The 26,918-nt window shown below is 43.0% G+C and overlaps 1 protein-coding gene across 2 annotated transcripts in view; it reads right to left on the bottom strand.

The window, feature by feature from the left end:
• The window catches only part of CRHR2 (corticotropin releasing hormone receptor 2), a 107,954-nt gene that overhangs the window by 67,558 nt on the left and 13,478 nt on the right, over nucleotides 1–26,918 (bottom strand). Inside the window, exons 1-2 of one of the 2 annotated variants that reach the window (XM_015852926.1) lie at nucleotides 8,539–9,046; nucleotides 8,287–8,406 (exon numbers count right to left, since the gene is read on the bottom strand). In XM_015852926.1, the coding sequence (XP_015708412.1) occupies nucleotides 8,287–8,406; nucleotides 8,539–8,653 (235 nt within the window). In that variant the 5' untranslated portion in view covers nucleotides 8,654–9,046. Of the gene's footprint in view, nucleotides 1–8,286; nucleotides 8,407–8,538; nucleotides 9,047–26,918 lie in introns of those variants that run through there. The other variant, XM_015852925.2, reaches the window with a different exon arrangement.

Below are 26,918 nucleotides of genomic sequence, written 5' to 3'. Positions count from 1 at the left end.
CCTCTAAAAGTCTCTTCCCATCTAAACAATTCTATGGTTCTGCAATTTTCCCAGGGAAAGATCTTTATTTTTAAAACACCGAGACCGTTTTTGTTCTTATTGTTCACTTCAATAGATTGCTTCTTCTTTTACGGGTCTCTTTTGGAGCAGCATCTAGCCCTTCAGTTTGTTTCCAAGCACTGCAGAACTTTGTCAGCATAATGCAGCCTGAGTTTTATTGATTTTAGGGATTTGTCCCAAGAGATTGCTGGTTACTAATTCCATGAGTAACATCTGATAGGAATTAAACAGTGCTGAAAAAGCAGAGTATCTACTAAAAATCCACCTCCCTCCGATTTCCATATTTCTCATTGTCTTTCCCAGCTACTAAGAATGACTACTATAAGCTGACACCAAGTAATAAGCAGTGTTGTGATCCAAAACTGATTAAGAGCTCCTTTTTCACGGGACAGCAGACCACAAGCAAAGCCTTGCATGACATTGGCAGTTAGAACTTTGCTGGGACCCAGATAAAACTTAAAATACTGCTCTTCCAAAGCCATAGGAATTGCAAAAATTCACTGTTACACGAAGAGCAAAGAAATTTCCACACCACTGAAAAACAAAGAAGGAAAGACAAATAACAGGGAACAGAGCTTAGCACTTCCCATCCTTTAGCAGTCCTGGTGAAGCCAGCACCAGCTGACCCTTCCAGCCTGTAACTTACAAGTGCTCCCTCAGGCCAAGGACAGCTGGGCTCCTTCCAAACACCCTCCACCTCCTCCTTCACCACTGTATTCTGGTCACCACTTCCCTTCAGGGAGCCCTATTTACCACCCAGCAGGATGTGGCAGCTGCTAAGGCATCACTGTCAGTGATTACAGCAGGACAACATCCAGGAGCACTGGTCACAGCAGTTCTCATTACGCCATCCATCATTTCACCCTCAAGTGTCTCAACGCAGATGCTTGTGGACACTTTACCTGCACTATAAGTGACACCCTGTGGCTGAGAGGAAGAATTACGGGTGACCATTCCTTCAGTGTCATTCCAATGACACTCCCTGGAAGCCAGAGCATCACAGTCACATCCTGGCTATGCCTTCCCCACTGAGCTCTCAGACCTCATCCACAAACAGCACGGCTAGGAGGAAGATGGTCATGATGGAGAACAACCAAAGAAATCCCACCTCCACGTCAGAGTGCCCACACTGATGTAACTGGGTGGGATTCTTCCCCCTCATTTTGATCCTCTGAGATGAGCTTTGTATCCCACTGTAAAGCATTGGTTTTTCCCCTTTCCGATGTTCTCATGAGCTGTTCCCTCTTTCATACCTCCCTAGACCCAGAAGCACGTGATTGTGCAAGCATTATCTGATTCCCAATTTGTGGGAATCATCTGTTTGCCATCTGGAAGTAGCTGTTTAGACAACAGCTTGCTCAGGCAAGCAACAGAGAGGTGCACTAGACATCTTAGAGAAGAAACATCCAAAAACCCACTCTTTGCCATGGGGCTCAGGCTCTCACAGAGGCCCATCCCATTGCAACAAGCCATTGCTCCAAGCAACCCTAGAGATGAGTGCTCTGCCCCAAGCTCAAGGTCAGGACACTGCAAGCAAAGCAAGGGTCTGGGCCACCAACTACTGTGCCAGCTCCAACAGCCCTTGGCATAGGATTGGAACAGCAGCAGCAGCAAGCCCCAGCTCTGGGAAATGTGTCAAATCTGCCCCAAAGATTGAGTCTAAGCTTCAGAGCATCCCAAGTAGGCAAAAGAGGATCACAGCAAAGCCAGCTCATAGCTAGCTGGTGAAGAACAAAAATACCGATCACTGTTTAATTAGCTGTACAAAAGGTCCCTCAAATGACTGAAGCAGCGTTAGTAATCTTATTTTACTACATGCAATTAGCTTCTGTTCCACGTTCAATAAACATCACACACATCTCAGGATGATAGCAGCAGGAAAGATGAGTTATTTTCATTTCCCCTTTTGTTTTCAACGCTCTATTTCCAACTACAAAAGCAGGGAGATCTTTTTACCACAACTTACGCTTCACAATGGAAATAGGAAGAAAAAGAAAAGAAAAACTTGAGGAAAACAAAAACGTAAAGCCTTCCCCATTGTGTATGCACTGAAATCAAGAGCTTCCCACTGCTTTATTTGTGGAAGAACCCAACCTAAAGTAGCGAGAGAAAATGAACGAAGACGGTTTGAGATTTTCATCTGGATACAGCTCTGCTGGAGTCAAGCTGACCTCATCAGCCGCAGACTCAGGCTCCTCAGAGAGACTTTTATGAGCTTAAAAATACGTTTTATTCCCTCCTCCAGAATTCCAATTCCGGCTTTATTTTTCCTCTGCTGTGTTTTTTTTTCCCATTTCTCATCCACCTCCTTCCTTTTAACTTCCATATGCTCTTGACTCCCTAACTGGCAAATAACTGTCCTGGTCACCCCAGCATGACTGGAGACTTTCTTTTATTACCTTTCTGTGGTGAGTCCATAATTAAAACTGGATAAAAACATCTTTTCTTGACCCAGATCTCTTCCAGTCGTTGAAGAGCACCTTGGGATAAAAGCATTCCAAGCATCTAACAAGGTGACAGGGCTTAGTAACACCTAAGTCTGAAAACACACGTGCATTGCCTTGCAAAAGGAGAAAGCTTTGCATGTGACCTTTGAAACCTCATCTTGGCAATGTGTTTTAAATATGCAAAGAGCCCTTTGGTCCAAATGGCAGCACACCAGCACTGCTCAGCATCTGCTGGCTGCCACTTGGACGCTTCCTCTTGCCTCATCCTTCTCCCCAGCCCACACCTCCACTGCATCCAGCTGTGCCTCTAGGAACTGCCACTCGTGCTGACAAGGCACCCTTGATGGACAATTAATTTCCTTCTCTCCCTAAAGATGAAAGGCCACCATAGCATAAACAGTCTCCATCTATCAGGAAGGGATTTGACTTTCATGGATGCAGCCTTCAGAGATCAAGCCCTAATAATCACTCAGGAGAATGGAAGCCGTGTGTGTGTGATCAACAGAACTGCTCAGGATGGTGAAATACACAAGGTAGAACACAAGTGAAAACGTTAATTGAGCCTCTAGGCCAGCCACATATAGAAATGCACGTGTCTGTAATTACCAGGATGGATCTTATCCACACAGTTTGAACAGGACTCTGAGACCAAGGATTTCCAAGCAAGGTTCGTGTTTTATGTACAGGTTAAAGCTAGTGCTCCAGAAGAACTCTGAACAATAATTAATCAGAAAGAAAAGCAGCACAGGTTAGATCTTGTCAAAACAAGGGCTGTTTAACCTATGAAAATTAGCTCTTTTGCTCCTTTAAAAATAATCTCTTGAACTTCTCTTAAAAGAGGAGCATGGAAAAGAAAGAGAGCTATTAATTCACTTCTTCACCCTACCCTCATCACACAAAAGATTACAAGCAAAGAGCTGCAGGAGTTGTTCTTTCATGTGAAGCAATTTGTGTCAATAGATACAGCTGTGATACCCACACTCACACTCTCCCATGTCTGGCCACACGAACAGCAGCCCAGTTGCTAAGTCACCAGCCCTCTCCAAATCATTCCCCACAACGCATCCAGTTGTAGGGCCAGAGAGGAGAAGGTGGTGAGCACAGCCCTGTAACAGACAGTAAGGGACCAGGGCACAGTTAGGTGCCTGTATGCCTATTTTCAGTAGCAGAAAATGGAGAAAATGAGGATGCTTCTTGCAATACCCCAAAGACTTGTCTGAACTGCCTGTCTCAGTCAAAGAGCTTTCATGTAGTGAGAAAGAGACGGGCTTTACAGTGAGAGCTGCAGAGACCTTCTGTCCCCGCTGACCACAAAAGTACTACGACCTCCTATGGCCAGATCCCACATTTCAGCTCAACAGGCACCTGGCACAATACCCACACCTCCACTGCCAACCTTTAAAGAAAGTCTGGGAAAGGATGAAGCCAGGGTCCACACTTTCTGGTCACTCAGGTGCATGGCATGCACCTGAGCTCCCCTGGGCTGACCCTGCCTCCCCACCAGGTGCTCAATCACTGCTTCAGGCTGTGAATTAGCATCTCCACAACTCAACCTTAATCTACAGACCAAAGGCTTGCAATGCTTCCACCTCTCACTTGCCACCACCATCTGCCATGCTGAGCTGGCCCGGAGAGCTGTCCCACCACAAAGTCAAACTCCAGCCAGCCATGCATGGCTACCAGAGCCATCTCTTACTATCCAATGAACACTAATCCTGGAATTCCCCATTATAAAAGGCAATTTGCAATGACAGGAAAGAGCTGAAGTAGACATACTTCAGCCTGCGACACGCTCCAAATACTTACACATACAACCACCTCTTCTGCGAGCCGTGAAAAAAGCCACATTATGCCCATCTGCTGAATTAATCAAGCTTGAGGATATCCTAATAAGTGAATTATTCTGTTTTCTAAAAGAGGAATAAGAGCTTCACGCTGTCAAAGCATAAACACATCTAGAGGGCAGCAACGATACTGTCATCTTTAGCTAAATATAGATCCCAAGCAGAGACAAGCGCACAGACACATGCTGCACCAACATTTCCCCCTTGGTTTTCACTTCTTCCCTCCAGGTTTAACACAAAGACTTCTCTGCCAAAAGGCAAAGCTCTGAGTGGATGGTGTCATTTTCAGATGGTTGGCCGAAGAACGTTCTGCCTGTACTCACCCATCGCACCACAGAGAAACCAGACCTTGATTTGTCAGCATGACTGAGTTTCTCAAATAAAGACAAAAAAATCAAAAACCAACAAAAAAAACCCAACAAAAGTAACAAAGTGTCAGAGATGAGAAATACTCCCAGACTGACAGACTGTGTTTAATGAATCCAGCTGAAACTTATCTGAGTCACTCAGCGGTTCCCAGGGGACGCATAGAAACACAGGCACACCAGCACAGCGCCGCGGGAACGTTCTGCAGTTAGAATGGAAATATTTTATGAAAAAGAAGGCAAAAAGGATTGTAGATATTTTTAATGCACTATTATTTCTTACGGGGTGGGTTTCTGTGTGTGTGTGTGTGTTCTGCTGGTACACGGTACGGTGTTAGAGTGATGGTCAAAGCGTAACAGCTGTCAAGATGGATACCAAGATGTCCATCCAAAGCCTTTGATGATCTGATGTGTGGTGATGATACCGACTGTTCTGCCTTGAATTCCATCCGCTACATGCACAAGAACTACAATAACGCAGAGAAATAGACTTGTGAGCTTCAGGACACAGAGAGGCTGCTTTGCCATGGAGGGGAGCATTGAGTTTGACTTGAGCCTGCTGTAAGTTTTCCATATAGTTTGGGCACTTACAAGTCTGGGTTTACTTGGTGTCTGGAAAGCAAAGTCTTTGCTAAAGAGGAACTCTATTGCTACGGGTCCTTGAGCTGATGAGCTGCTTATAGAAAATGGGTACAAACTTTGAATCTCTGAGGTCTTAGTTTCTAAAAGAATCACCAAAATGGATCCAGAAGTTTTATACACATTAGATTGAAAAATAAACTAACAGGCATGTAAAATACAACTAACACTATGTTACAGCTCCTCAAAGGCAACAGCTCTCAAATAGAGGATTCATGACAGTGCAACAAATAGCGGAATCACAAACCAGAGCTGGATAAGCCCTTAGAAGAAGAAAGGCATTTCACATTGGTTTTTCTATACTTGTCTGAATTGTGTCTCAGAACCAACTCAGTGAGGTGTTACACACAACCGATTCTCCACCAAAATGCAAAACAGAATGGGACAAACTACACTCCTTGTCCGAGGCAGAAATCTCACGCCACTCCAAGCCACCCCCTGACCAAGTCTTGACTTTGCAGCTGGGTTATTCACCTCTGAAATCCGCAATCACGTCCCTGTTTTGCTTTAATCAGTACAGTGTTTATTTTATTACAGGCACACATAGTTCAGGCTTTAAGCACACTGAGTCCTTCTACAAATGGACACCTAGTCATCCCACAAGCTAACATGGTGAAACCATGCAAACAAAAGAAGTCAGATCATAGAATCACAGAATCATTAAGATTAGAAAATACCTCTGAGATCATCCAGTCCAACCACCCACCCATCACCAATATCTCCCACTAAACCATGTCCCCCAGAACAACATCTAAACTCTTCTTGAACAATTGGCCTCCCCAAATTAAGGGCATACTCTGCATGTACTAATTGCCAAGTCTTTCAAACCACAAAAGAGATTGTACCTCTCTGCTCAAATCTGAGCTTGCTGCCCCACTGCTTTTCCAAGCTGTAACCACCAACTACTTGTTCCCCAGCTAAGGACTATACAAGTTGACTCAAACCTTTTGTTCCTCTTCTGTGAAGTGAGTTGGAAGAGCTGCCCAAATGGAGGAGTATTAAGATCACTTGCAAGCTGGAGTGTAGCTTAGTTCTGTATACACACTGCTGCACCTGGGCACCAGCACAGCATGCGCTACAAGTCCGACCTGCAGACATGCACCTTCTCGCCACAAATACTCACAATTCATACTGAAAAATACCCATTTTCCCAGGCTATGACAAAGAAATTATTTCATTCAAAAGAAGAACCCAAAGCAACCAACCACAAAAAAAAAACAAAAAAAAAAACCTCATCAGTATTTCTCCCATTTAAATCTGCCTTAGGAAGAAGGTACTTAAGAGGATCTATGCCACTGTAAGATGAGAATTAGCCATCAATGGAAAGGAGAGATCAGAGAAGAACCTTACATCAGCACAGTGATGAACGACTGAAAGCATTAACACAGTTCATGGAAATACACTGGGGTATTTAAGACTTTTTTATTCCACGCACAGGAAAAGCATTTAAATTCTCTCCAGTGTATTTATGACATAAATAAGAAATCACCAGTCGTTTTTTGTTGTGTTTGGTTTTTTTTTTTCCCTTTTATCCTTTCTTTTTGGAGGAACAACATTAATGCAGTGGAAATACTGACATCCTCCACCAAAGAAATGGAAACAAAAAGAATATTCCTACTTCTTGAGTGCACCTTTGCTCTGGTTGCTCTTTCAGGGCACATTCTCATACTATTGCTCTAGTTTAAGCTGTCCTTAATTCTCAGAATGTGTCTCAACTGGTACTGGAAAGGTAGTTGGCTATTTACCAGAGCATAACCCAGCCCATTGCCATCTATCATACTGCAAAGCACACAGGTCAGAGAACACTGAATTTGGGGACGATATCACAGCAGTAACTCTCTTCCTTTGCTTAAAGGCAATAACAGTGGATCCCTAAGAACAAATCTGGACAGATGATGCTTTCTTTTGCACGGCATGTGCACGGAACTTTTGTTTAGTTGTCTGATCTGGGGAAAGAGGAAAGTCACTTTGAGCAAGTTAAAAAACAAAGTCTAAGATGAGAGGGTCACTGCTAGCGCCACGAAAGCAACACTACCTGACCATCAGATTAACACCTCAACAACAGTTAGGAGTGGAACACAGAATTAAATGCTCCCAGCACAACACGCCCAGAGTAGCTGGAAAACGAAGTGACAAACAAGTAGGAGAGACGTATTTGGAAGTAATGCATGAAAACATCTTAATGAAAGGTCCAAACAATATTGACAGATAAGGGAAAGGAAATGAGTGCCTGGGTCCGACAGCCTGAATAATGCATCCTCGGTGAGTCATTGCAACTGTTTACCCCTAAGACTGAAGCATCACTTCCAAGCCATTTCCAAGGAGCCCCCATATTCCCCTGCTCTGACTTTCACCTGCCTTGTAGCACTCTCTCCCCTTTCTCTTGCAGCAGCGATGCAGCCACCCCAGTCTTAAAAGAGAATGTGAAGTTACGGATGAGCCTTCTGCTCATCAGACAGACCTTCCAGCCCTGTTTGTCCCCATTCACAGTAACAGTCACTCCAAGGGGAAGCCTTTTTAAAACACAGTTATGTGTGTGTCCTTAACACCTTGCAAGCCAGAGGATCTTTAATTACCCAAAGGGCTGAAGCACTGCAACATTACAACAAGCATACGGCCATACATATCTGCATATAAACACACTGACAGCCAGCCAGCACAGTAGACACTCCTTTGGATTGATGGGGGCATTTTTGTTTAATCTACCCAAACACGATTAACCAAAAAAAGAATCACTGTCCAAAAGTCAGAGCTTCTGAGAAATCTGCATCATTCCAGGCAGGAATTTGGAGTATACAGGCTGGAATGTGGAGGAAATGTTAATTCCCAGGGAAATGCTCCTTTCTTTTTTCTTGGAGAAATAATTTGAACGTCCCCAGGTGATTTCTCAACATCAGATGTGCCGGAGAAAGGAAAGGAGTTTGCACTTACTTGTGGTGTTGTATTTGATCCCATTGAAGAACTCCGGGCAGGGTCTCTCCACCAGTTTCCCCGCCGAGGCTCTGGGCCAGCAGGTCCCGATCTGATCCGTGGTGGCATTACAGTACAGACCTTCAGAGTGACAAAAAGAGACAGAAAGGGAGAAAGAAGCAGCTGAGAAAGCACACGAAAGCAACACACTGCATCACAAATCTTAGCACTCGCCAAGCTTTCCGGAGCCCTGCGCTAGGTAACGTTTCCTACCATGAAAGCCCAGGAAAGAGATAGAGAAACTCTCTAAAACAGTCTCTTGTAGATCCAGGAGGCTGCAGTTGACATCAAATTCTTCTAAGATGAACTGAGAGATGGTCACATCCATTATTCCCCCTTGGGGCTGCAGGGCTGGCTCAGCCTCCTTCCCCTCCCTCCTTATTCTGCTTTTTTTTGTTCCCTTTTCTGCCTTTTCGGACACGCCAAGCTGCGGACACCCAGCGATCCCTCGCAGCGCGCTGGCAACTTGGCTGAGACTCTGCTTTTGCCTGTGAAGCTCCGAGCTCTGAGCTCTTCTCGGCTTTAAACCAGCAGCTCAGGAACCAATGGGATGAGGCTGAGCCCGGAGAGAGAGAGGGGTTTGCGTCTCCCAGCCTGGTTCCTTGCTCTCGCAGCTCCCCGGTGCCGCCTCGCATCGCAGGGCTGCAGTAATGCTCCGCTCCCTCCCTCCCCTCGCACAACGCACACCGGTGCTTATTGGGAGCATCGGGGATGGACTCTTCTGCAACAAAACAAAAAACAAAAAAACACAAAAAACGCTGCGAATCAGAGCCAGGCAGAAAAGGAAAAGCCATCACAGCAATAAAAGTCCTGCGTTTCTTTTCTTTTCTTAATTGGGAAAGCCAAGGCGATGGCTGCCTTTGGTGTGCAGAGATGAGGATGAGCAGAGATGCTCGGATAGGGAGAAGGGACCTGGCCCAGCAGATGGGGTGCTGGGAATGCCCTGAGCAAGAGGCAGAAATAATAAAATGGGGTGGTTTGACGGAAGGGAAGAATAGGAACAAAGGGAGCTGGAGGATCCAAACAGAGATGCTGGTGGGGGAAAGCAAATGACACTGGGGGGGACAATGGGTTGGGGTGAAGCACTGCGAGTGGGGCAGAGCTCTAGGATGAGGAATGGACCTTTAGTGGACCTGAGGGAGCTGGGGTTGTTCACTGTGGAGTAGAGGGGGCTCGGGGGAGATATCATTGCTCCCTACAGCTCCTGAAAGGAGGTTGTGGACAGGTGGGGGTCAACCACTGCTCCCAGGTAACAGCAAAACGGTTAGAGGTGATGGGCTTAAGCTGTACCAGGGGAGGTTCAGGATCTGGATCCTAAGCAGTGGTACTTGTGGTAACATCCATCTCCCACCCTGCAATGTCCTGGATCTTCCTGGTAATCATACTTAAGACTGAAAGGCTTCATTCTTCAAGGACAGAAAGAGGAATGTTATCCAAAGAAAGGAAAAAAATACACTTGGGCTAGAAAGGCAAACAAATTGCCCACATGCAATGATGAGAGAACTAGCCAGAAAACTACCTCGCCATCTGGGAAACTGGAGATTTCTGAACACTTTCAGAGATGGCAATGAAAGAGGGAAAGAGAGTTTTGAAATGAGTACTTTTGGTTTCAAATATGCAAAACCAACAAATGCCCCAACCAGAGCATGATGCTCTGAGGCAAGTGAATGCAGCTCCATCCAGAGCCATAACTGCCTTCCCAAAGAAATGATCCTAAAACTGCATTCTTTTCTGAGAAATCTGCTTTTTGACACATTAACCTGTGTCAGCACTTCCAGATCTCCTCATCCCAACCATCTCTGGGCCTGAAAAGCAGGAAAGAAAATGTATTCAGCATCATTCACACCTGTTTGCACAGCACCTTCAGCAACATCTTGGCCGAAGGGTTGGGGCAGCAGAGTTTGATGAGCTTTTGGAGGAATTCATCGTTTTCTGAATGACCAAAAGAATGGCAATTTCAAACATGGAGCTCCTTAGATATTTGGTAAACCCTTCACTTTTCTAAATGCAGTCCTGTATTTTCCAGCAGAAATACGTGAAGATTCTTCAAGTGGTTCCAATATTACAAAGACAAAGATTGAGCTGGCTTTAATTTCCAAACCATTCTTTATAGCACTTAACATCCATCCAAAAAAGCACTGAATTAAACTAAGTATATTTTTCATGGTGAAGAAAATGGTTTCTTCATTTCAGTGAGAAGAGCTAAAGGATCAATGCAAAATGATTCTCCCTTCCATCTTTTCAATTCAGCTATCTATAGAACATCAGATACTGCTGTATTGTGTATACAACAAAAGCCCTCAAAAATAAAGACAGATGTGATGAAAAAAATATATTGGAGTAAATCTGGGTCAGGAAAACAACTTCTTGTTCCTTGATCCACAAGGGAGCACCTTCGATGAATGATCTCTTTGCATTTCTACCTTGAATGAAAAGCTCCTTTTGCAAACTTTCCTCATATATAATTAAGTATTAAGCCACAGTTTCCCTTTGGCTGGATCCAATCAAATCCTAGACTCATAGAATGGCCTGTGTAGAAAAAGACCACAGTGCTCATCCAGTTCCAACCCCCTGCTGTGTGCAGGGTCACCAACCAGCAGCCCAGGCTGCCCAGAGCCACATCCAGCCTGGCCTTGAATGCCTGCAGGGATGGGGCATCCACAGCCTCCTTGGGCAACCCATCTAGAGGAGACTGAAAAGTGACCTATGGCACTTCTGGAAAAGAAATAAGCTCTGCCCAAAAGTGTGACCTACACTGTCTGGAAAAGAAAGCTTTGTATGCCAGCTCTTGCACTACTTCACATAGTTGTTTCTCAGTCCCCAGCCAATCTACATGTGATAGAGTTGAATGGCTGCTGTCTCACCCATCTCCCTACCCACTGATGTGATGAGCTCTTTCCCATCTATGAAAGCTTTACAGGCACAACAATCTCTTCCACTGTGCAGCACAAGGCTCGGAAACAAGAAATTCATATTGTCCATCAAGCCACCTCGTTACACCTCTGCTCTTCCTGACTTAATTCCACCGACTCACACATGAAATGCCATGAACACATTATGACGGTTATCAGGTTCTCACTGATAAGACTCAGGCGAATCTCAAAGGTTTCCCTACTGTGGTTTTGATGGAAAAAACAGCAGGCAGAGAGAAAGATTAAAGAGTAGAAGGAGGAGGAGGATGAAATACATCTCTTATTTGTGGAACTGAGCTATTTAAATCCCAAGAGGCCAACTGAGAGGCAGAACTACAGCTGACAGCAGAAATGCAGGATCATCAACTAATTCCTCACCACTCGGCTGTTGTAATTGGGAGTTTAGTGCCTACCTTTGCATTTCCCTGCCTCTATGCTTTTTGTTTAATATAAGGCAGAAGGGTTTCAAATGACATAAGTTGTCTTTTCTCATCTCTTCATTTTCTGTTTGAAAAATACCCCAAGAATCCTTATTAAACAATGACATTTGAGCATCTGATCTTAAAATTAGTGAGACTATTCAGTTGGGCAAGGAAAGCAAGATCACACCCTTTAAGTTACCGATTTATCAGAGGGGCTTCTGGACCATAATGTTTCTCAACACGTGCTGTAAAATGGATCCAAACACACTTTCAAATGCAACAACAATGTGGCCATAAGCTGGTACTATGCTGTCCTATAGATTGTCACCATGAACTGTACATTGTTTGAAGACAGACACTTGTAGAAACCACTTTCACTTGGTTGTGGATGCCCCATCCCTGGAGGTTTTCATGCCAGCTTGGATGGGGCCCTGAGCTGCCTGGTCTGGTATTAAATGTGGAGGTTGGTGGCCCTGCATGCAGCAGGGGGTTGGAGCTTCATGATCCTTGAGGTCCCTTCCAACCTAAGCCATCCTATGATTCTATGATGCTGTGATTCCCCCATAAAGTAAAGCTCTTCTAATCAAAATCTGGTCCTTGCTGCACGTACTTGAGATAAAACACAAAGCGAGCACAGCTGCAAGTTATCGCATGCAAAGGGGAGGATCTGCCATACAAATGGAAATCTTCATTTCAGTTGATGGACTCATTTGTTAGAAAATGGAGACATCTTCTTTTTTTTGCTGGGAATATGACTGCAGTGAAGAAGGAGAGAATTAAGAAATGCAGGTTTGTGGTGATGAATCCCTCCAGCTTCATAGAAGTTGGAAAATATTTACTGTGGGTGTAAAAAGATTCTAACAGCATAAATAATAAATGACTTCTAGCTACACATTAATATATTTCCTCCAGCACATTAATACACTTGTCATTCTCCACAGCTACAAAACCTGTACAAGTGAATCACATTATGAGACGAATGATGAGACACAGCAGGGTGATTATAAGAACACACAAGAGAACCAACCTTGACACGCTCATATGGTGCCAATGTTATTTTTTTAAGTGAGCTGCTCCAGGTGGGTGCACAGAACTCCATACGTCACACGAGAACACAGAAGCATTCATTTCAGAATAGCTGTGATTTCACACAAGGTCAAATTCAGGGTCGGTGTTTCACAGATAAGAACACAAAGGACCCATTTAACACCCACAGACTGCTCCGAAAGTAATGCCTCCTGTCTTATTACACTGGTTTATGATACACTGGTGGATGTTGGAGGGATGGCAATAGAAGTTGAACCTTCCCACCAATATTCCATTACAACATTTTGTTGCCATGAGACAGATGGCAGCAGAGGGGCAGCAGGACAGTACAGTGTCTGACATGGAAGTGCATATGAAGCAAAGAGGTGGAACTGAATTCCTCCATGAGGAAAAAATGGCACCCACTGACAATTGTTGATGCTTGCTGAACATTTATGGAGACCAAGCACATAGTTTCCATAGAAATAAACAGGAGGCATTACTTTCAGAGCAGCCTACACTTGTGTATGTGTATTATATATATATATCTCTATATATTTAAGCCTTACAAAGACCTGGTGCTCTGACTGCGGTGTGAGTATGTAAAATTGAATAAAAATGGGGTTAGGTTATATCTGAGTAGTCCCACCCTCTTTCCATCAAGTATAATGGGATCAGTGCCAAGTAAGAATAGATTAAGGGGTCTTGCCCTGTACTCTTCCTTTCAATACATTAGGCAGTAAGATTTATTGTGGCATAATTCAGGCTGAGCCAGTCAAGCTTTTGCTTCCCCTGCCTCCCACTCTGTTTCACTGTGATATTTTCCAGTGCATGCTAGGAAGATTTGGATAGTCATCACGTAAGCCTCAAGTTGAAAGGAAGAAGAGAAAGAAAAGGTGGAGAATAATCATATTGTCACAAGTCAATCATCTCCCATTTCCTCTGAAAACATATAGACACCATGCATGATAACTGACTTGGAAACACTCTGTTCCTCTAAGTGCCCAGAAGTCCCTTACTACTGTCCAAGTCAGCAAGGAACAACAACAACACATTTGCTTTTTAGGCCATTAGATCTCCTGCTATGTACCTCTGTTCAGGTTACTCTATATGAAACTGAACAAAAATCAGACCTTACATAAAAGGGAGGATGCCCACCATCAGCACGTCCCTAAGGAGACTCACTGTTATTGCTTAGGCTTTAATGTATGTAAAGAATTTGTGGCCCTGTGCTACCTCACTTTAATCCTTCATAAATGCAGAAAACACAAACAAAAGGCAGAAGAAGTTGCCTTGTGAGCAAATGAAGCTTTCCTGCCAATGCTTGGTCCTCATTGAGCTGTCGAGCCTACATCATCCTCTCAGAGATAGAATGCCCTCTTTATAGCTCGGGGAAGCTGGAGCTTGGCCTCTCTATCAATTTTGATTGGAATTAGCCAGTGTGTCCATGAGGAGGAGGATGAAGAGCAAACCAAAAGAAGCCATGTTTAAAAACAGGCTGTAAAACATAAACTAAGTTGCCAAGCAGGATATTGCCTGAAAGCCACAAGAAGAGTCTCATCTGACCTTCTAAAAATACTAGGCTGTGGAAAGGAGAAGAAAATTAGTCTGCGTTTTAGGAATAAAGAAATCAAAAACCTGGATTAGGTTATTGGGGTTGCTAAGAGCTTTCTACACATATTGACTAATACATCTTGCACATGTGGAAAGAATCTTACAGTCCCCAGTGAGACTTTCCAGTTGACCAGAAACCTGTATTGGCTCCTTTTGTCTTCCCCGAAGCCTGCAACTTAATCTAATACTCAATTGGTTCTGCTGGGAAGCAAAAAAGCAGCGGGTGATGTGCAGGCAGCCTTGGAAGTTCATCGTGCTTCTGTCTTCTGTGCAGAGTTAGTGGTATTTCATAGCTTCACAAAGGTTGATTGGAGTTTGAAGACTTTATAACTGCTGAACATAGAGTATTTCAGGGGCACTGTTACATAGAAATTCACAATTATTCTTCTGTTAGTGTTCTGATATCCTAAAAATCATTAGGACCTTCAATGGTCCTAATTAGGACCTTCCAATGGTCTCTCCACAAACACGTGAGAGCTTCCATCCTCTCAAACACTACCAATGTAGAAAAGAAAGGAGGAAAATAAAACAAGACTGCACAGCACAGTCGTTTGTCCAAAGTCACACAAAGGTTAGCAGAAAAGGAAGGAAAAAACTCTGGCATGGTTGCATGTCACATCTCTTTGGGTTTCTCCAGCACAGATATCTCCAGAGGAGCCAATTAGCCTGGGTTTCCTTTGCAGCCAGTAGAAAGAAATAGACTTTTTTTTGGTAATGAAATTCACCTGATCTACTGTTGTCATCTACTTTAGGATGAGATTGATTTTACTCTCAGCTCAGTCCAATACTCTGAGATCCTCACTGCCTGAAAGGGAATATATAGCAACTAGGGCTGATGTAAACGTCTACATTTAGCCCAGTGAGTCCCACTCCAGATGCCTAGAACATAGGCCAAAATGCTGCCAAGCCAATTCCCAATGCACACAGCACCCACCCCCATTGAGTTCAAGCTCACTATCTCATGAGGGAATAAACCCACACAATTTGAACAAAATACATCATGAATAAAGATGAGGAAAAAGTGTCCTGCTACGGCAGGAGTGTCACAATGGCAGCAACATGTATGTATGTCTTACAGATATCACTGTCTCATACTGAATACCATTATGTGTAAAAAGAAATTAATTAACACAGCAAAAGCACTGTAAAACAGATTTGCATCATGTTGGTTATTGTAAGAGTTTGAGGACAGCCTGCAAGCAGCAAGGAAAATGCCTAGGAATTAAGCAGAAGAAATGATGAGGGGTCGTGTCCACTTCCAAAAGTGACATAGTAGTTTGCAAAAGCATCGTTCTGTCACAGATAGTTGGGAAGGATCTAGAGACACTAGGCAGAAGGTGGAATGATGAGGCATGAGAAGTGGATTACAGTAATAGCATTAAGGTCGTGATAACTGAGGAGCAGGAACCTCATGGATGCCTCATATGCGATTTGAGAAGCACTCCTGAACTGCTACAGTATGAGATTGTAGCCCCAGAAGGAGGGAATGGATCAAAGAACATTTTCTGTGTCTGCAGCATTAGTTTTAACCTGTCTGCAATCTGTGGCTCTTGCTTGCTATATAATTTCAGATACCTTCTGGGATAAGAAATCCATCTACTTTGCTTCAGATCTTTAACCAGTGAGGCTTTGCCATCCTTTAACCTTTACATGAATACAGGCAGTAATTCTGATTCTGTACCACAGCATAACTCAGGCCTTGCACAGGTATGGGCTGGATATCTGAGAGGTTGGGGAGAGCAGAAGGATCCATCTCACTTTGTTTCAGCCATCTGAAATGTGGGTGTCTGGACAAGGCGATGCATCTCGCCTCCTCAACAGGGAGTTGGCTACTTCCAGAGAATGATGATCCCTTTGATCTTGAGACAAATACTTCCTTCAGATTCCCAATTCTTAGATGTCCTACTTAGTAGGATGTAATTCGGCCCAAGAAATGGTTAGATAAATCTTTATTTCATACAGAGCTCTTCCATTCCAATATATCATGTACCTGATACAGACATTGGAGCTGTAGATATGTGATGGATGTTAAGCATAACTTGAAGAGGGCAAATCACAGTGCAGTACCGAGCACGTCAAAGCAGAAACAAAAATGGCTACATTATCCTTACAAGATAAATTATATTAACTGTTGCTCATAGAGATGGTTCAGTGGTTGGGAATTCCAGTGAAGCACACACGTATCTGTCATTGACTTCAGGAATTAAGGAAGCATTTCAGTGCCTTGTAAAATGGATGCAGTTTGTTGATCTAGGGCTTAAATGCTGCTTTAATTGAAATGCACATGTAGGTGTTCAACTCTGACGTTTTCCATTAGGCTTTATTTGTCTTGTATAAAGCTTATAGAAGCTTTCTGTTCTAAAACATAAGTTCAGAGCCACTCGTAAACCAACTGAGCCCGTTCTGCGGGTCAGAACTTACGTAGAAAGAATTAACCTTAGAACAGAGTTTAAAGCCAAATAAATCATGTTTTTCTGTTCTTCTTAAGTATTTAGATAGAGAGAGCTGGTTACATTGGCACTGGGGTTTTATCATAGCCAACGATCCCCAAGGATTCAATGCAAAACGTTTGCAGATTGAAAGGAAGGCTATCATTAAAACAGATGCAATCTAGCATAGATGTGAAATACAAGGAACTGTCATTAAGTGAAATAACTGAAATTGTGATAGTTGCCTTAATAACAGGTGCAGAAAAAATTAATTCTGGGAAGTGTGACATATCTGATCTATGCGACAGCACAACTGTGTTTCTTTCCCCATGATGCCTTAATTTGTTTTGTATTTGGTAAACTGCAAGCCTCAACCCAATGAATATTAAAGAAAGATTTGGGGAAAACATGGAACGTTATGATTAAATATTTTGTCATTCATGTGCTTTCAAACTCCATTACGAATAGAGTATAACTTGTGTTGCTTCTCTCACAGGCTTGCTGCTTCTCTTCTTTTACCTTTCAGAACCTCCAACCTGAAGAGCCATTCCTGATGTTGCTAACTGGCAATTATCAGAAGCAGATGTCAAATGACGTGGACTGATATCTGGAAAAAAACTTATTGCAGCAGTTTTCTTCCAGCTAATAAGATCATTAGAACCTTCGTTTACAGCAATATCGCATGCAAGAAGCACCTGGTCAGCCCAACTTTGCCTTTGGGAGGTTATTTAATGAAGAAATAATTATTATTGGATTTTTTTATTTTTTTTCTGCAGCTACTGCAACATCAGTACTAAGAATTACTTCAGTGAGGACCGAGCTCTCTTCACTTTCATTTCCTGTACAAAGTTATTAAATATAAAACCTATTAGTTCATCCCTGAAGTATTTTCCCCTTTATGCAAACAAGCCCTCCTAGACAGGAATGATGAATGAGTAAATACATACCATTACACTCAGGGACGGACAGAGCAAGGGTCAAGTGCTATGGAATTCTTCTGGATCAAAGGCACCAATGTAAGCAGGAAATAAGTCACCCCTAACAGAAGTGGAAGTTACTACCTTTTAAATATGTAGCACATATTTCTCTCCCTACCTCCTAGCCTTGTTTGGCTCACTGCCGTAGCAGCGTTGATTTCTTTTGCTTGGCCACTGGAGGGCTCTCCTAATTCTCCATTACTGCAAAAGCCACATTTGATTGAAGTTTAATAAGGTTAAAAAGGAAAACCTGTTTATAGTTACTTGGATATAAAAACACATGCACACACACACACACACAAAAAAAAAAACAAAACAAAACCAAAAAACACCAGGAGAGTTCATCCATTCATACAAAGATCTGTATGCAGAGAAAACACACTTTAATTCCCCTTCTTTGGCAGCAAAAATGTCACTCCAGCAAGAGATGAATTTTGCTGCACAGGGGATTTTATTTTACACACAAGATTATCAACCACAGAAACGATGATGGGTTTGAGATGGAGAGCAGCCTCCGTCCTCATCAGTCCTTCCCACACCACATCCTTTCACTCTGAAATCACTGCACAAATCAATTCATTTTTCAACCAAGTGTGCCTTTAGACATTTGTCATCTGATTTCCAATCTATTTCCCCACCTTGAGACCTATCGCCCCAGCTGATCTGATTTGTCTCCTGGTGGCAACAGTGATGGATCTTTCATCTCATCCTTTTCGCATTAACGCTCATCCCATGGAAAGGGATCATGAAAGGCTTTCATTCCCATGCTATATCCACAAAGCTGTGAGAACCTGCAGATTATTTCTAACAAAGTGCTGCTGTTTTTTCCTTCCCTACTCTTCTTTCTACTTTCCTACCACACATCTGGTAGAAAACATTTTATTTCCCTTCACTTGGAAGAAATTGCTTTGATAAACAGTTCTGTCTTTGACTATTTTATCAAGATATTCAAACACAGATAGGAAAACTACCCATAATATGAGAAAATTGGTATTCTTGGCCTCTGTGACTCTGCTTCAGTCTTTGAACACAAGACCAGCTATAGTTGGGATAGAGTTTGCCAGGTACCATGTGGACAGGAGAACAAAGATGCAATATCTGGAGCAGGAGTCGGTACCAATTTCAAAGGCTTTTCTGAACAAAGTAAGGATGAATTTATCCTAAATGCCATGATGAAATCGTGGTTGTATCTCTGTTAATTTCTCTGTGCTTGGACATGCAGAAAATCCTGTGCAAACATAGGCTACAAGCTCTGGGTGAGAACACTCTGACCAAGCAGATCTGCCTGTGAGCTGAAATAGTCATTGAAAGAACCAGGCATATCTGGGCATGGTTCATTTCATTACAAAGTGCACATCTAAACCACATGGATGTATAAATGCACTTGCCATTGCCTATATGAGGATTCATAGAATCATAGAATGGCCTGGGTTGAAAAGCACCACGATGATCATCTGGTTTCAAACCCCTGCTATGTGCAGGGTCACTAATCACCAAACAAGGCTGCCCAGAGCCACATCCAGCCTGGCCTTGAATGCCTGCAGGGATGGGGCACCCACAGCCTCCTTGGGCAACCTGTTCCAGTGCATCACCACCCTCTGGGTGAAAAACTTCCTCCTAATATTCAACCTAAACCTCCCCTGTCTCAGTTTAAAACCATTCCTCCTTCTCCTGTCAGCACAGATTATTCCTCCAGACCATTAGGGTTAAAATTCCAGTCCCCACTGAACTCAACAGTTGAGAACATTCTGCCACCAAAAAGTCAGGGTGTCACCTGAAATCAATGCTTCTGCGATGGAGATGGAAACCAGTTCACCCTATTGCACATAAACAGCTACCAGCCACCCTGCATAAAACTTCTCAGAAAAAGCAGCAATTTGCACTTTTTAGAGGAAAACACTGCTCCTCTCCAGGAGATGTGTATGAGATTGTATGCATTATGTTCTATACAACTCTTTGCTGGAGGCAAAATCTGCAGTAAATGTAAAGGACCGAGTCCATAAAAGGAGTGATTGATGGATGCTGCTCCCACCAATTCTTCTCTGAGTTACAGATGATGCAGTTGTTTCAGTTTAAAAGACTATGGAGCAGCTGCTGGGGGCAGAGAAATCTCCAGGCTCCCTCAAAGCAGGGAGGGATCAGTCAGCGGGCTCTTCTGAATGATTTCTGTCACCCTGAAGGAAATACTTAAACTGGGTCAGACAAATTGCCTTCTAAAAGTCTCTCTTAACCATTAACCCAACTGTCAGTACAGCCCATCAGTCTGGGAGTGGTGCGGTTTTAAGGGCGTTGGGGAAGGGGTGCAAACCTCATTTAAGCTTGTTGCCCCCAGTTTAAATACAAAAGGAATGAAGGAAGCAAGCAGGTGCTATACTCTATACTAGTCTGTGAGAGACTACAACTCTCATTGTCTGAGGAATAAAGAACATTTCTCTTCTGAACATGGTTATATCTACCCAGTGTTGGCCTGATTTGGCTTATAGATACTCATATTACGTGAAAATGAAAAATGACTTGGAACTAGGTGATCATCAAGGTGCCTTCCAACCTAAGCCATTCTATGACTCTATGACTATTAGTCTGGAGAGCAATAGAACCTCAGTATACAAAGCATACGTGGATTTGCAAAGAACAAAGAATAGAAAACTAGGATTTCCAAGCCAGCTGCAGCAACACAACTGCATGTTCTCAGTTGCATAATGAGTCACAACTTCCCATTTCTCTGCTGATAAAAAAAAAAGGGGGCGGGATTTTGTAATGTTTTTGGAGAAGCTTATCTGCATTTTAACAACCATTACAACTCTCAGAAGCCAGAAGTATGAATAGCGCTGCCCTTGAGACCTCAAGAGAAAACGAACGTTTCTCAACTACATAATCTACACTACAGAAAGCTGGCGATAAAAAATGACCTCTTTTCAGGATCAAAGTACATTTCTTCATCATGAATCATTGAAAATGATCTTCAGTGGTACTCAAACTGTGGCAGCAGGACGGAAGCCCACAGCAATGGAGAAAAATGTTGTATCATTTTCAGAGCCGCTTTCACCACTCTCCCTAATTAGTCCCTACAGTTTTTCAGAACAGCGTTTTCCTTGAATAATTACTATTCAGCTTCTGAAAGAAACACAGAAAGACACAGTCCAAAGGTTAAAGGAAGAAAATATGTATGATACCTTAATAGCAAAGGACTGATTGTACCAACAAGTGGGCTGGAGTTCATCTCATCTCATTTCAGGCATCCACACTGGAGGCTGAGTTTTATCCTGCATACTTTACGGAGTAGAAATGCCTGAATTGACTCAGACAAACCCCACTCGTTTTCTGACTAGGCATATATTAAAGAAATTGCTTTGAAAGAAGTTTGTTCCATTCCTGGATTGTGTGTAATTATTCTAATAAATGGATTTTCTGCTCGTGTGTTTAATTTGTCAAAAGAAAACATTCAGACTGATATAAACCCAGATTATTTTTCCCCCCTGTGGCAGTTACTGTTGCAAATTAAACACGTTTTTAAGGTCAGTCAATATCTGCCTGATTTGGAGATAAAAGTGAAGGAAAACATCCACCCCGTTCTCAATGCTATTGGGAGTCAGCAGACTTCATCTCCAGGATGTCCCTGGCGAGCTCTACAGGGAGTTCAACCACCTACCAATGCTCAGTAGATGCAGAACCCAGCAAATCATTACTGGTCCTTTCACAGTTTGCCCTTTGCTCCATCCATTTTATACTCTCACTTGACTTAATAATTTATGTTGGGTGTTCTGAAATAGATGGGAATGGATAACACAGTGGATAACACTCTGACACTAATTGTGTTATACCGTGTATGTGGTCCTTGTGGGACAATAGGATTCTATGATTCAGTGTTTGGGAACCCTTTGGTACATTGGAGGAACTGAAAGAAAAGCCACCGAATGCTCACACTGCTGGCATTCACAGATAACATCTCACAGATACCGATATAAAGAAGTTTTTCACCCAGAGGGTGGTGACACACTGGAACAGGTTGCCCAAGGAGGCTGTGGATGCCCCATCCCTGCAGGCATTCAAGGCCAGGCTGGATGTGGCTCTGGGCAGCCTGGGCTGCTGGTTGGCGACCCTGCATATAACAAGGGGGTTGGAACTGATATCAATGTTTTTGCCATTAGTTTTTTTTTTTAAGTTTTTCATCAGGGAAATGTAATTAGAACAAACTATTCCTATGTGCTGCAACAGTGAAAACAAAAAGCAACCCCAAATACGGTATAGCTGACGGTAAGCTGAGACATGCGGCAACAGATTCAGGCCTCCTGAAACCTCAAAAAGAGTTCAAAAGTGCTCCAAAATCTGCAATGCAGACCAAAACTTTAGCATGCTTTGCTTGTTTCATCTGTAGCCTGTAGAACAGCAGAAAAACTAAGTAACAAATTTCATATAATACAGCATGCTTTTTTTTTTTTTTTTTTTTTTTCCAGTTGTTTTTTTCTCCAATCAAAGGGATGCATTTGTTTCGCTTTCTTACAGGTGTTGATGAAATCCTAGCTAGATTGTAACTCAGAAATAGAAGGCGTAATCATTTCTACTGTGTGTGTGTGCGCCGATGTCCCTCAGCGTTCCGCATTCCGACTGAAAAGGTTCACATAACTCTTCAAGTTAGGGAAACAGTAGCCAAAAGTTTGACAACATACACGGCTGTTCTCATTTTAGTTGTCATTGCTTATCCTATAAAGGATATATACTGAGCTACTTTCTGCATCGCTTATCTTAGAGATTTGTGGTTTTAATAGTAAAGCAAGATGTCTTGCAACAGCCCCAAAAAAACCCCACATCTTTCCTGCTAATGTGAGTTTTACATTGGGTTCTGAGATGGCTTCCTAAGGAATTATGTACAAGAAGAAGAGCAATCAATCAAAACAGCATGGAAGAACACCAGCCTCATTTCTGAGCCAATGAGGCAGTCTCTCCCAAGGAAAAATAGATGCCACATTTACCCAGTGGCTACTGGAGGAAGGGCAATTACAGCATCATGACACTTATCATTCTTCAAAAGACTGTATATATGTAGGTATTACCATATACATGCGTTAAAACAAAGCACATTGGTCGAATAGGACAGCATCCATCTTTGCCAGGAATCATGGTTTAAGCTTGCAAATTCACATTTGAAAGACTTGATACTCACTGGGGCATCTGCACATGGAGGATTAACCTAAAGATTTCATTCCCACATTCACAGTGATGAACTCCCAAGAAGACTTCCTGAGCAGATTAACAATGAAGCTGCAAATATATCTCCCTTTCCATTATTAACTATTTCCCCTTTACTTACAATGAAGGCAGAAAATAATAGTCTTCCACATGCTGCTGAATTACCTCAGGGATGCTTTCAAAGAAAGAAGGTTCTTAGGAGTATGATTAATTTCCTGTAACTCCAAATACTGCAAAGTAGACTTATACAGCCGAGTGGGTCTTAGGCTGTTTCTATACCCAAGGAAGAAGCCAGGCTTGTATAAAAGACTGGCACAGCCCTACTGGTCCTGTCTGAAGTTCCATCTGCTGCAGCATCCCATCTGCAACAGCAGCCCTAAGTGGGTGCTTAGGGAAGAGAAGGAGATGCACTAGCACTCTCCCAGCCATCATAGTATCATATCATAGAATCACATCATCATATAATCATAGAATCACAGAATGACCTGGGTTGAAATGGACCACAATGCTCACCCAGTTTCAACCCCTCTGCTATGTGAAGGGTCACCAACCACCAGACCAGGCTGCCCAGAGCCACATCCAGCCTGGATATTCATCTCAGGGTTTTTGTTCTGAACGAGATGAGGTTTTTTTCTGGTACAGGAAACCTCTGTGCATTTCACAGTGTTAGCCAGGAAGGTATCAGCTCCTGAATGCTTGGCCTTATGTACAAGGGGCATCTGCACAAGACAGTTTAAAGAGAGAGCACTGAATGAAAACACCGCCTGCACTGCTCATGGCAGGGTTTTAGGAAGGACAAACAAACCCACAGATAGGCTACCAACTTCATCACAACACTATTTAGAGCGACGGAATTCAACTCCTGCAGCATGTTAATGGAGATGAGATACCACACAGCATTTACACCTTTGGGAATCTGTTTCTCATTTGGTTCCTCTGTTAGCCATGGGTACATTCACTTTAAGTATGGGAATCCATAAACCATCTTTCTGTCTAACATTTATGCATAAAAGTAATATCACTCAGTGGGCTGCATCTCCAGTGCCTGAGTCTTCTCGCATGAGTAAAGATATACAGAGGGCAAAGCGGTTGAACAGTTCAGGTCTTAGAGGCTTACATAAACTGTGTTAACATTTCCCATTATCTTTTTCTTACGGAGCCAGCTTGCACACTTTGACAGCTTAATGAGTAAGATGAATGCCTGGAGGGGAAAAAAAAAAAGAACTTGCACAGTTTTTATTTTGTAATGGAGCAAGAAAACCAACCAAACAATTTAAAGCTGGAGCTTTACAGGTCAGCTTTGCATTTTGCCTAGCTTTAGTGCTTAGCTATTTTTTCACATGTGGAATAATACAATAAGATGTCCCCACCGCAGGGTTGGAGGCCAAGGCAAATCAATTCCATACTTAACAGGGTTTATTCAGAAAAGACCAAACAAGTTGATGCAGCAGAGAGCTAAACAAGGAAGGATGAGCTGTCAGATGCACCTTTACAACAGGAGATGAATGCAAGCTGAATCTCGAATCCATTTTCTGTATTCACTTTCTAATCCACAGTAGGCCATGAAAGCATCAGTAAGTATGAAGCACCATATCACAGAATCATGGAATGGCCTGGGTTGAAAAGGCCCACAGTGCTCAGCCCATCCCAACCCCCTGCTATGTGCAGGGTCACTAATCACCAAACAAGGCTGCCCAGAGCCACATCCAGCCTGGCCTTGAATGCCTGCAGGGATGGAGCATTCACAGCCTCCTTGGGCAACCTGTTCCAGTGCATCACCACACTTCCTCAGACCAATCACTGTATTCTCAAACTGCATTTCCGAGCACATCTCTCAATGTAGTGATGGTAGACAATAGAAGGTCCCCTTCTGATGCTCTGCGGAATGGCCACAGTATTACTTCCCTCCTTGGAGGGCTCATCAATTCACAGACCCTTCAGAACGGTGAACTGAAAGGACAGGAGGTGTTTTCATTTAAGACCAGATTCAATGTGAACAGAAAAAAGCACTACATCTGCTCAGCAGATCTGAACAAAATCAGAAGCTCCGCAATGTCTATTTTTATCTTCCAAATGTTAAGAAAACATCTAATTTAGAAACCATACTAGGCAAATGGTGGTTATTGTATCAAATGTGTAAATCTGAAGATTTAAGCCTATTTGATTTGGGATCTGCCCTGATTTCATGCCATCAGCACCCTATTCTATGGTCAGACCCACAAACCCAGCACCTCTGTCACTCCAGTTGTGTTACAGATGGTTTTCTTTTATCTAGTTCAGTGCTGATGCCATTAAGAGAATTTGCTGATGAAGGCGTTTGGAGGGTTGCTGCCTTCCTGCATAATGCAAAGTTCAAGGAAAATGATTGCTGACTTTAAGGCTGTTGATAGTTCATTCTTAAGCACTTCTAGTGCAGTGTCAAGGCTATTGCACCGAGTCGCGTGCTGAGGTTCTGCAAAAGTGCCCGTATATGGGGTCAAAACACTGGAACAAGTCCTCATCAAAACACATTTCCACATTCAGAATCAAAGCAAAAGCCAGACCATGAATTACAGGTTGCCTTTTTAAATATACAAGAACAAGGGGAAAACAAATCTCTTTGCGTTGCTGTCACCACTGTGATGGCTGAGAGCTTCACCGCCCAAGGAGGCTGTGGATTGTGCAATACTGTACACTGCACTCAGCTTTATTTTGGGAAGTTCAAACAAGCAGCACTAAACTAAATGCCTGGTATGTCATATGAAGCAGTGGGAAAGTAAACCACCATCATCGCCTCTATTTAAACAGTGCCATTGCAACATCTGAAAATAGGAAGTGCTAGGAAGATCACCCGTGTCCTCAGTTCAAGGTCTGATCATGCAAATGCTGTTGCTCAAGGTTAACTTTATGCCCATGAGCAGTAATTGAGTTGTGTTGATGCGATGATGCATGTTCTTGAGAGCCCAGTGGGCAGACCACGCTCCAGCCAACAGGCTGAAGCACCAGGAGCACAAAGCAGACTTTAAAATAAATAGCTCATCCAAATATCATCGCAAATGGAAGGGCTCGCTAATGTAACCTGCTGGGAAAATCAGAAGGGAAACTGTGAGAATTGCTGCCATGCCATTACTGTGGAGGGATATTTAGAGATGTAATCAGGCCAAACTTTCTGCTTCCAAGAAACGGAGTAGGGCAATGCACAGAAATAAATAACCCCTAGAGCAACGAGTGTCTCACCGACGCCATTTTGGATAGAAAGCCAGTTACTGAATGTGTTTGTCTGTCATGAAACTTTCATTTACTAAAAGAATGATTGACTGAAACCGACTTCTAAAAATAACAACAGTCAGCCAAGCAAAATCTGCAGCATATGAGCATTCATGACAGTTTTCTTTGGTAGCCATCATCTTGTTAGAGAATATTTCATACATGTTTCAAGCTATAAATATGGATTTAACTCCCAGTTTGCAGGCCATGTGATACATGTCAGATCTCAATGAAGCTCCTGTGTGGAATGCCTACATAAGGCTGCCTACTAGCTCTCCCAGTACAGTGAGAGTCAATGGAGATCTAAGAAAGGACTCAGATGACCACACATAGGAACCAGTGCCACTATATCTCTGAGACATTCCACCAGCCAGCAGCATCTGCTCTAGAGGACACAGATCTCTTGCACGTTCTTTGTCATATCTGCCAGCCCCACAGGTCTTAGGTGCTCTAAAGCACCTCAAAGGGGACCAGGACACTAAATCCAATCCCAATGACAGTAATAGGAGATCAGACACTTAATTTACACATAAACACGAATACTCAAGATGACAAATCTTGGAGTTGAGCCCCATCCCATGGGTCCAGGATAGCCCTGATGAAAGTGTGATGGCTCCAAACCACGTGCACTTTCAGTTATTACCTTTTGCTCTCAAACTCCCAGGTTCTATCCTTCCAATAGGCTTTGAGCTTGCCCTAAGAGAAAGCCTATGTTGCTCCTACACTGGAAAGAATCTGGATGACAAAGAAAGCCTTCTAGACACAAATGAGAGAACCCTT

The sequence above is a fragment of the Coturnix japonica genome, chromosome 2 (assembly GCF_001577835.2).
Source record: "Coturnix japonica isolate 7356 chromosome 2, Coturnix japonica 2.1, whole genome shotgun sequence".
Classification (NCBI taxonomy): Eukaryota; Metazoa; Chordata; class Aves; order Galliformes; family Phasianidae; genus Coturnix; species Coturnix japonica.
Note: the sequence above shows the minus strand (reverse complement) of the source record. Positions and strands in the feature narration are given on the sequence as shown.